Source organism: Gobio gobio (genome assembly GCF_949357685.1).
Source record: "Gobio gobio genome assembly, chromosome: 14".
Classification (NCBI taxonomy): Eukaryota; Metazoa; Chordata; class Actinopteri; order Cypriniformes; family Gobionidae; genus Gobio; species Gobio gobio.
In genome coordinates, this window is record NC_137107.1 from 44,038,759 (window position 1) to 44,050,438 (window position 11,680).

The 11,680-nt window shown below is 41.7% G+C and overlaps 1 protein-coding gene across 1 annotated transcript; it reads right to left on the reverse strand.

Annotated features, from left to right (window-relative positions):
* Window positions 1-5,957: 5,957 nt before the first annotated feature.
* LOC307137332 (dnaJ homolog subfamily B member 5) lies at window positions 5,958-10,003 on the reverse strand. Its single transcript, XM_079834938.1, has 4 exons — window positions 9,642-10,003; window positions 8,493-8,739; window positions 7,817-8,316; window positions 5,958-6,610 (listed from the first exon to the last, which is right to left on the reverse strand). Exons 1-4 carry the CDS (start codon window positions 9,732-9,734, stop codon window positions 6,377-6,379), a joined length of 1,074 nt encoding a protein of 357 aa, XP_079691064.1. The 5' UTR covers window positions 9,735-10,003; the 3' UTR covers window positions 5,958-6,376.
* Between the last annotated feature and the right edge of the window lie 1,677 nt (window positions 10,004-11,680).

The window sequence follows — 11,680 nt, forward strand, 5'->3', positions numbered from 1 at the left end:
TGACAAAAGATGATGCATACATTTAATAAGATTAGAAAACATTGCTCTTATAATGGTAAAAATGCCCCTGGAAAAAGATCATCCTGTAATGGGAAAGTTATAATTGGAATATGTGTTATTGATCAGAAAGTGCTCCTAAATTTTTGACTGTGCTCCTCATTTTTTTTAATTAGGAGCACAAGTGCTCCTCAAGAAAAATGTTAGCGTAGAGCCCTGAGATATATATATATATATATATATATATATATATATATATATATATATATATATATATATATATATATATATATATATATATATATATACCTTTATAACATTTAATAATGTTTTAAATGAAAAAAAAATTCAATATAGAAATATGCAATCTTTGAAATGTTAAACTAAAAGTCGCGGTAAGTCTTAATGCGTGAGTCATTGACTACGTTTACATGGACAGCAGTAATCTAATTATTGACCTTATTCTGAATAAGACAATATTCTGATTAAGGTGTTTACATGAGTTGCTTTTAGAATATTCCGTTCATGTTCCCGTTTTTTGTAGAACATAGCTCGTGGACAGTGTTCTTTTATAAAAACGAGTGATTTTTATATTATTTTTGATGTGCATATATTGTATATATATTGTGTATATATATTGTTTATTTTTGTAATATTATATATTGTGTCTTTCAGGTTTTTTTTAAGAGACACTGCCCATCTTGCCTCCTTCTTGACAGCCTACATTTCGAATAATAGCTTTAATTAATGATGAAAATGAAGGTTTCAAAATCGTGATTGTTTGGATCGTTTTTTTCTGCTGTCGAGCCACAGGCGTCCACTGAATGGCCATATGGCTCTCGAGCCTAGAGGTTCCCGACCGCTGTTGTAAGCACACAATTATGAATCTGGGATTACAGATACAAACTTATTGTATTTTACTTTTACAATGAGCAGAATTATTACAGCACAAAGAAAAAAATATAGAGGAGGCCGTGTCAGAATGAGCAGTCAGCAAGACACGCACCATAGCAACACGTCATGGCAACGACATTTCGGACATTTGAGCGCTTAGTTACTGTTTTGTACGCGCTGTTATATTAATTATAATTCGAATTCTGTTTTATTTGTCACAATATTATTGATTGTTAAGAGGGGCACTTTTGATACATTTTTAAAAAGGCCAGGGGCTCGAGCCCCCAAAGCCCCCCCTCTACACTTGCCTGGGGTGTGTTTGTGCGTCCTGTCACAAAATGCGGCGAAAATTCCTACACAACGTTAATAGTTAGATTAAGGTGTGTACATGTCTACAATGCACTTCGATAATGCGACTAAAATAGGCATGCTCTACATGTCTTAATTTGATTTTTGTTTAATTCGAGTATGACTTTAACCGGATTAAGGTAATTAGAAATCGCTGTTTACATGGTAGTTTCTTAATCAGAGTATGGTCTTAATCAAATTAATATCAGAGTTATTAATATCAGTGTTGTCCATGTAAACGTACTGATTGAGTCATTCATTCAGTAGCGAAGCAAGTAGCTGTATTTGTGAATTAATCATTGAATCAATGACTTTCACGAACAATTCGTTCAAATGATTCGTTAATGAAACAGCTGTGTTGCCGTTCTGCTGTGGCTTTCGTTGGAACTATTATTTTGTTGCAAAATAGAGCAAAATTAAGCATCAATTAATATTATTACCCTTTTGTTTGTTGAACAGTTGTATAAAATGTGCACATTTGCAAACGTGTGGATATGGATTTGCATTCTTGCTCAAATAATATATTATCATCATCATCATCTTCCGCTTATCCGGGGCCGGGTCGCGGGGGCAACAGTCTAAGCAGAGACGCCTAGACTTCCCTCTCTCTAGCCACTTCCTCCAGCTCTTCCGGGGGAACCCCGAGGCGTTCCCAGGCCAGCCGGGAGACATAATCCCTCCAGCGTGTCCTAGGTCTTCCCCGGGCCCTCCTCCCGGTGGGACGTGCCTGGAACACCTCCCTGGGAAGGCATCCAGGAGGCATCCGAAATAGATGCTCGAGCCACCTCAGCTGGCTCCTCTCGATGTGGAGGAGCAACGGCTCTACTCCGAGTTCCTCCAGAGTGACCGAGCTCCTCACCCTATCTCTAAGGGAGCGCCCAGCCACCATGTGGAGAAAGCTCATTTCGGCCGCCTGTATTCGGGATCTTGTCCTTTTGGTCTAAACCCACAGCTCATGACCACAGGTGAGATTCGACCGGTAAATCGAGAGCTTCTCCTTACAGCTCAGCTCCTTCTTCACCATGACAGACTGGTACATCGACCGCATTACTGCAGAAGCCGCACCCATCCGTCTGTCGATCTCCCGTTCCATCCTTCCCTCACTTCCCTCCACCCCAAGATACTTGAGGCAGGAACTCTCCACCAACCAGAAGTGGGCAAGCCACCCTTTTCCGACTGAGAACCAGGCTATATATTACCAGGAATAACATATTATCAACATTAAAAAAGTGTATGTGTTTTTTTTATCAAAGAGTTTGAATATTTTATCGATCTTTAGCACAGTCTACCAGGCTATTTGTTCTTCATGCTAGTAAGTAAGTAATAAATCTACAGGTACATTGTCGAGAACGGCAGTAATTTAGCATGATTTGCTAAGGCAGCAGACTCTACCCCTTCTATCACCTCACATACCCCCAGAGGTACGTGTACCCCAGTTTGGGAACCACTGCCCTAAACAGACAAACTGCTCTACAGAGCGCTAGCTACTCTCTGCTGTCTCAGACGACATCTTTGTCCTGTGTTGGCCACCGTAGCTTCTCTATGTGCTTCGAAAGGGAAGGGTGAGCGGTTGCAATTCACAACCTCACCGCTATGCCGCTAAGATGTACACAATGCACCTTTAAAATACAGTGCAGAACAAAAAATATTTGTTCTTTCTTTCTTCAGATTCCGATCTTCTGGGGAGGTTTTCCACAATGGATGCTGGAACATGAATGCCGGGATTTTCTCTCACACAAGCATCGTTGAGGTGATGTATGAAGTACAACATGTTCCTGGATCAACATCTTCGTTGATCTTGGAACAACATTCCAATCAACCAATCAGATTTGAGGGACAAGTTTACAGTTTAGGATTAAAAGCAGGGTTTGGTGCTTCTACATCATTTCCATTGGATTGGTTAGGCTTAGGGGTAGGGTTAGGACTACATTTTCGAACAGGAATGTTGATCCACTGATTCACTGTTTCAATGCATCCCAAAAGTCTTCAATAAGGGTTCAAGTTTGGCCTGTGCACAAGTCCTTCCAAACTTTCCTCATCAACCAGACTTATCCAACATTATTTTAATGTATATTAAAGGGGGATTTTTTTACACTGTTAAAGACTTGGATTCCCATGCTAAACATGGACAAAGTTCCCCCCAAAAAAGTTGGACGTTTTAAGGAGTATTTATGTGCCAAAAATACTCCTTCCGGTTTCTCACAAGTTTCAGAAAGTTTTTTCAGAGTATGGGTCTATGTGACGTCAACAAGGGCGGAATGTCCTTGTACGGGCTCTTCTCCCGGAAGGGCGCGCGCGTGACTAGAGCAAGAGAGCAAATGCACGCCCATTAACGTGTTGTGCTCGGCTTTAAAGGGTTAGTTCACCCAAAAATGAAAATTCTGTCATTAATTACTCACCCTCATGTCATTCGACACCCGTAAGACCTCCGTTCATATTCGGAACACAAATGGAGATATTTTTTTTGAAAGCTGATGGCTGAGAAAGGCTTCAGATAGGCCTCCATTGGCATTCAGTACATTTACACTCCCGAGACCCATAAAAGGCACTTAAAACGTTGTTACAAATACGCGTCTTCCTCTGCTTGTAAACAAATCCCTTCTGGGTCATGTGTCCGAACGCCGGATCTGCGTCATATTCTCGCGCATGCGTCGTGGAGGCACACACGGAAGACAAGAACAAGTTGGATAAAGGTGTTATTTTGATTTTTTTTTGCGCACAAAAACTATTGTCGTTGCATCGTAAAATTATTGTAGAGTCACTGTAGTGAGATGGACTTTGTAACGACGTTTTAAGTGCCTTTTATGCGTCTTGGGAGTGTGAATGTACTGAATGCCAATGGAGGCCTATCTGAAGCCTTTCTCAGCCATCAGCTTTCAACAAAAATATCTTCATTTGTGTTCCGAATATGAACGGAGGTCTTAAGGGTGTCCAACGACATGAGGGTGAGTAATTAATGACAGAATTTTCATTTTTGGGTGAACTAACCCTTTAAGGAAGCCGGCTGCGCTGCAGTCACAGGACTTCACGAAATCAGCAATGTCACCAAAGAAGTGTGTTTTTGGTTGTCAGGGCAAGACAACCCTACACAGCTTCCCAAAGAATCCAGCGTTAATGGGACAGTGGAAGGAGTTTGTTTTTCCGTAGCAGCAACGGAGTTGTGCAAGTGTTTTTGTTTGTTCGCTACATTTCGGCAACGATCGTTTTATAAACAAGGCCCGGTTCAACTCCGGATTTGTAGCTCGTCTAATGCTGAAAGATGGAGCTGTTCCAGCGATTAAGGTTCACGGTCGTGCGTTGGAAGAAGGTGGTGAGTAAAACTGCTTCAAATGTCTTTGATTTGTAAGTGCACCTCAAGTAAACAACGCTTGCTACTGCTAACTTTAAGTCCTTATAAACCTGGTTTATGACCTCATAAACCATGAGTAAACACACACAAATGTTGTAAAACTCGCGCATGACAAGCCGGTAAGCAAATATATACAGTTCCAGTACATAACATTACCACATAGAGACGTCCTGCTGTAGTCGTCGTTGCTGCTGCTCCTGTTCAATTTCAGCCTCTAGATCTGATTCTGGATCATATATGTATGGCTAAATCTGATTGATCTCAATGGTTTATTTAGCATAACGTTTTCTTTTCCACGTTTAAGGATGTCAAAGCTTCAAGACGCTCTCAATGCAATAGCTGCGTGCGCTTGTGGCTGTTTAGCCCCGCCCACACGATACGCCTCCAGCCGCTCGGTACAGCGTATCTTTCTTTTATAAATATGATAAAACAAAAGACCTTTCGAAGATATGAAGTATGCAATACTACTCTATGGGTACTCAAGATTTACACAAGATTGACTGAAACTGAGTGTTTCACCCCCCCTTTAATTACTCTGGGATGTGTTCTTGGTTAGTTCCTGTGGAGCACTTTGTGCTGTACAAGTAAAGTTATATTTTCATCTTCAGAAAGGAATAGGGAGTATGCAGAAGGCTTTGAAACTATTAATATTGTGCTGATTAAATATTTAAAAGCTAAAACTTTGTGGTAGCTACTGGCTTTTAATCAACCACAACATGGCCTCGTATGGCTTTTACGTTGATTAGTATTCAAATCCACAGAACAGAAACCCTTTCTGGTGTGAAATATGAACATCTCAAATGATTAATACAGAAAGATACACTTTAATTATCTTTGAAATAAAAAACGGTAGCTAATAGATATCACCATACTTCCTCCTGCACTCAATCGCTTTGTATTGCAGGCTTTCTGAAATGTTGTTTAAATATGCAAATGAGGCATTAGCAAAATAATTATGCGGTGATTTGCATAGATTTTCAGAACAGAAATCTAAATAATTGATAAAGCCAGGTGCTAAAATCGTGTTTCATCTCTTTTTTTCGCTCCATAAATCAGAAAAATCGAAATATTTTAGGAATAAAATGTCATATAAACCAGGCAAAAGTGTTCAATATGTGAACAACCTTCAGAATATAGATAATAAAACTGGAATATAATAATGCTAATGCATTTTTGAGTATGTATTGCAATTCAAATCTACAGACGCAATTAAATAATGTGTAATAAACACTTAAGAGGGTGTAAATCGGCCCCAAATCACTAAACACTAAACGTTTTTCTCCCTCTTGTATGTTATTTATTGCATGCATCATCCATGCGTGCATTCTTCATCTTCTATTTTGAACCCATTAAAGACCACAATGCCATTCATTTCAATAATAAAACTTTATTTCTGCTTACAAAACATGCGTTCATCTTACATGCCAGGCAATACCTTAAAGTCACATTTTCTCTGTATAATTTTTACAAATAATTCATTGGAACATGACACCGGGATCTCTCATAGAGACTAAATCACTGACAGTTCTGTACATGAGTACAAGGTCGTCATGGTTAAAGAAGTATGCTAACACTTCAGAGTAGCACCTATGCTCTTCTGTCAGAGGAGTGTAGGTGTGTTTTCCTCAAACACCTTTTCTCTGTACCGATCACACTTACGCAGGTATGACATACCCATGTGTAATATGCTTGTGTGAGCATCCCGTCTCACACTTAGGTGTGCGTGTGCCTCACAGAGACAAACAGCTGACGTTAAGTCCATCACTGAAATTAGAGTGCTGTCTTAAGTTAACACTGTCCCAAGCTGTGCTTGATGATCTCTTTGCTGCTCGGAGGAATGCGATCTGGGAAAACCACTTGGAATTCAACCAGTAGGTCGCCGCGCTGGGCGGGGTTTTTCGCTCGGGGAAGCCCCTCCCCTATGAGCCTTCTCAGCGAGCCGGGCTTGATTACATCACTGGATGGGAGGGGCTTGGTCTGTCCATCAAGCGTAGGAACGTTAACCGTGCACCCACATAGAGCCTGGAGAAAAACAAAGAAAGAAGAGCGTTAAACATTGTGTCACAGGCCCATCTTTGATTATATCGATCCTCTCTTTGTCTTGAGGTACGATCTGTTATATCACACACTTTCTGCAGCACTGCAGAAGAGCTATAATGCCCCTCCGGCATATGTCTAATCCACTTGTCTATATATGAGGCTTTTATATAACGCGAGAATGAACGCGGGCGGAATATAGGCCAGACAGATGAACATTAGTGTTACGCAACGGCAGAAAAGAGCCGCTAATCGCTCTCATTTCTCAATGATGCTCCAGTCTGCGGGGGACGAGAGGGTGTGCGTGGGAAGAGAAAGATGAAGTGGATGTGGAAATGAGAGAGGGAGAGAGCGAACGTGGGCGAGAGGTTTGGTGTGGAAAGTAAGAATGGAAATGAGATGGAACGGTTGTTTTTAACATCCGATGCCAAATCTGATATCTAGAGAGCAGGATGGCGATTTAATGAGCGCTTCTGTTTATCGGCCAATAATCTCTAATTTCAAAATGGCCGATTATTGGCCAATTAATTTAGGATTATCGATCAATGTCAGCTTGGCTAGTTAACAAATGTTAGCTAAAAGTATCAGTGGACTTTTCAAGGGATAATAAACTATGATGTGCGTTTGTATGTATATATCAACATTATATCGGCCAATCAGGCACGGTTATCAATGACGATAATCGCGGAATGTCAATGAATTGGCCCTTTTAAGATGATCGCCATCAAATGATCCATGTTCGCTTGTCTAGTTAACAGAAGTGGTTGAAAGTGTCAGTTCCAAAGTCTGTCAACAGGATTTTCAAGGGATAATTAACCATTTCCGTTGTTTATTTTTAGTACACTTGTGTAAAATAAGTGCAAGTTTCAAGTTTTCTGTCTTGTAAATATGATATCTCAAGATATTAGTATGGGTCTATTCATAGTAGAAAATAGATGCACGAGGGCGTAAAGGCGAAATGAAATCCTCTGCTAGAGAGGAGCGAATGACAGAATGTGTGTGAGACGATGCTAAGAGCCGAGGAGGAGGTGTGCGAGATGGGAGGGGGAGTGTGTGAGAGTGTGTGCGCTGAGGCTGCGGGGGAGAGATGCTAAATTTAGATTCTGCTCTCTGCAGAGGCTTATTGAGTACCAGCGACTGCGAGGGAACATTTCGTACTGCCACGCACACGTACACACATACACATCTCACCTCTCGCAGAGTGATGGTGGCGATGTACACAATATGCGAGCCGTCTCGTCTGAAGTGGGCGTGCTTCTTCTCCTTCACAACGAAGGCCAGGTCGTTAGGGGCGTGGCCGAGCATCTGATGGCCCTCCTTGGGGAAGGTGATTCTGGTGCCCTCCTTCCATCCCTTCTTCACCTCCACGTCGAACACGCGCTCCTCCGGCCGCAGCGTGTGTTTGTCCGCCTGCCGGAGGCGTGTCACTTTGACGCGCTTCGTCACGCCCAGCAAAATGTCCTCCAGAGACACGAGGATCTCGTGAACCTCGGCCGCGCCCGATGGCTTTAGCCCGCCCTTGTTGCGGCTGAGGTGGGGCAGGGGGTTCCTCAGGAACGGGTTAAACAGGTCGTCATCCGAGTCGACTTCAAAGTTGAAGAACATGTGCCAGGAGTGGGCGTCGGCTTTTGAGGTGCTGTGGGAGGGGTCGCTTTTGTTTCCAGCTGGAGTCACACCCCCTTTGGGCAAACCTGGAGGAAGATGAAAAGCTTTGATTAGTGTACATGTCTTAGGGTTTCATAAATGCTTGTCTGTTTTGGGAATGGTTAATAAAGTATAGATAAATAATTGACGAGTGTGTGAATCGGGTCAGCTGATGTCGTTCATCTAAAATGATGTAGTCTATGTGTCTGCAATCGATTCTCACCTTGCTGATCGTAGATGCTGCGTTTCTCTGGGTCGGTCAGAACGTCGTGGGCTTGTGCAATCTGTTTGAATTTGTCCTCTGCGTCCGCCTCTGAGTTCTTGTCTGGGTGATAACGGAGCGCCAGACGCTTGTACGCCCGTCTGATCTCCTCCTCATTAGAGTCACTCGGCACACCGAGCACAGAGTAGTAATCCACACACTCTGGTGAGGACGGGGGGCTAGACACCTCAGGTTCTTCTCGCGCCTCCTACATAAACATACACAGACAGATGGCAGGAGTTTAGAGTACGCTCATTTCTAGTTCTCCTTGGTTCACCAACACAAGGTGATTCCAAAGAAAAGGATGAAGTTCATTGGTTCAGGCAGGAACGCAAGCATCATAGATAATGAAGAGGGTCTCCCTAATATATAATCATCAGAGCATCATCAATTTGTCTTGGGAATATTGCACAGATTATATTTTTATGGTTTAAAACGACTATCAAAACTGTAAATACTATTTTAATGTAATTATTCTAATTTCATATAATAAAGTATAAGCATGCATTATAACATTTTTATGGTTTAAAACAACTATCAAAAATGTAAATAATATTTTTTATGTAATTATTCTAATTTCATATAATAAAGTATATGCATGCATTATAACATTTGTATGGTTTAAAACAAAAATGTAAATAATATTTTTAATGTAATTATAATTTGATAAAATAAAGTATAAGCATACATTATTTGACATAACAAAAGTATTGAATTTTGACTCAACGGTTATGAGTGTATATTATATAGTGGGGTATAAAAGCACAGATTTATACACAGATCTAAAATATAATATACACTCAAAAGTTTTTGGGTGTATAATATAGCTGAGAATATATATAACAAATTATAAATCTATACATGTCTATATTCCACACTATATAACCCTCTTTGAGTGTTTATTATATAGTAGAGAATACAGATATATAAAAAACATAGCCTCTATATTCTCCAATATCTAACATTTTGGGGTGTATATTACATAGTGGAGAATATATAAGTATAGATATCCATAGGTATACCTCTATATAATATACACCAAAGTCTGTGAGTGTATATTATATAGTGCATGATATAAATGCATATTAAATATAATCTGCAGCATCTCACCTCCGAGGTACATCCCTCCTCTCCGTGGATCACTTTGACTTTGCACTTGACATTCTTGTGTTTGACGCCGAACTGAGTCCAGATAAGAACCATGATGCTTTGCTGTCGCTGCCGGTGCCGGTGGAGTGTTAGCCGAGCGCGTGAGCTGCTTGAGCTGCTGTCTGCTGCATCTCCCGCCGGTCTGCTCGAGCTTTTATACCCGCGCTCTACTCACGGCGCCCACGCTGCGTGACCGAGCTTCCCCGAGCACGCCCATTCTCCTCGGACACGAGAGGGAATACCGCGTGCCCACCAATCCACGCTCGACGCTGCTGCGGGAGAAGATGAGCATCACGCGGATGTGGCAGCCTACCTCTCCATGTGGAGGAGCGCTTCCGGAATTCACAATGAGTCTCATCCCTCCCTCCCTCACTCTCTCCCTCCCTTCCTCTCTCTCTCTCCATCCTTCCATCCTAAATTGGTCTCCTGTTACAGATTGTTCTTTTTGGCTTGTCGGACAGTTTTTTTGGGGTTGGAGAATGAGAGATTTCAGCAAAGGATGGTTGAACACAGAAAAGGTATACGCATAAAAGACGGGAATAATAGCAAATGAACACGAAAAAAAGATGCATATTAGGTATATTTTTAAATAAAGTACAAGGTGAGTTTTTCCAATAAGCACCTCCACCTGAGCCGTGCAACTTTAATGTTAGCCTACCGTAAACATTTATTTACACTTATACTTTTGAACAAAATCAATAATTGCCATTGGGTGAGACAACAGGACATTTCACTTCCTGACAAAGCTGTTCAGTTTATACTGCTAAATTAGCATTTTCGAAATTAGATATAGGATATTATACTACTTAGAAAGTTAGAAAATGTCTATGGTGGTTAGACATCTTATAGGCTAGTTCTTCTGACCCCTGGTCACGCGTGGAAAGAAAGATCTATGCTTGAATGTCAGTTTTATTATAAAATGTCAAATCATGTTTGATGCTTTGAGCAAGCAATAAAGTCCTATTCTAATTGCATATCTCTCACAGGCACACTTAAATGTCCCTTTGTGTCAAAGTGCAATTAAAACAGATGGAAAATTACAGCCAGAACGCTTCACCCACACATGCAATTACAGGCAATTAACGTGTGATTGGCTTGTGTACCAATAGTTCTTTGTGCTCGTCACGGGGACAGTTCAATGTTCCCATCTGCGCAGGAATAAAAAAGTCTTTGCGCGTTCACGATCGAGCGCGCGTTCACAAACTGGCGTTACTGACCATGCATTAAAAAGCGGAGCCTTGGGGAATGTCGCATTACGCAACGTACGTGCAGGTGAATTGGCGAGCATTCCTCGGTACATAAATGGCCATATTTCCTCAGACGTTACGCGTTCAGCCAATCACAGACGGAGGATGCTTCAGGATTCCCGCTGGTACCGGAAAATTGGACAAATTTGGTGTAGATGTCAGAAACGTCAGAGAATCTCCGAGCCAGATTTCGTCCATTTTGGAAAAATAGAAAGAGGGGGGCGCAGAATAGCCGAGCCGAGGGGTGTTGAATGACACCTCGAAATCTGTCAAGATAGACCGGCCGGACATTTCCGTCGCGTCTCGATTGAAAGAAAGATGAATGTGAGAGTGTCTCGCCGTGAAAATGTTTGTGAGGAAACTGTGGGGACATTGTGCTAGCGCAGTGTCGAGGACAATCGGGGAACATTGTGCTTCTGCGATTTGTGCAGCTCTGCAGGGGATCCTAAGAAGTCGTGATCTCGTGCTTTTAATAATAACTCGGCTCGTGACCAGCGGATGCCCGCGTAATGTTCGCGCGCTCGCTGTGGCGAAGTGTTAATCGCGCGCACTGTGGACGGATGACCGTTATATTATCGTCGACCAAATGTCTCCTAAATTAATTCCCGACTAAATTAGAACCCATATATCCAACAAAGTCCGAGCGATTGAGGGATTTCCCTCGAGTAAGTGGTTTTTTGACTGATTACGCGTTTTTTTAATGACCGTTAAAATAAAAACAGAATACCCAACGAATACATTTGGACATTTTCT

Bases quoted from the DNA above. Each gene is read 5' to 3' on its own strand.
- LOC307137332 (XM_079834938.1), bottom strand. From the start codon at position 9,734: ATGGTTCTTATCTGGACTCAGTTCGGCGTCAAACACAAGAATGTCAAG. The intron at 8,317-8,492 runs GTGAGAATCGAT...ATCTTCCTCCAG, and splicing joins CAGCATCTACGATCAGCAAG to GTTTGCCCAAAGGGGGTGTG. The intron at 6,611-7,816 runs GTGAGATGTGTA...GTTTTTCTCCAG, and splicing joins CCACCATCACTCTGCGAGAG to GCTCTATGTGGGTGCACGGT.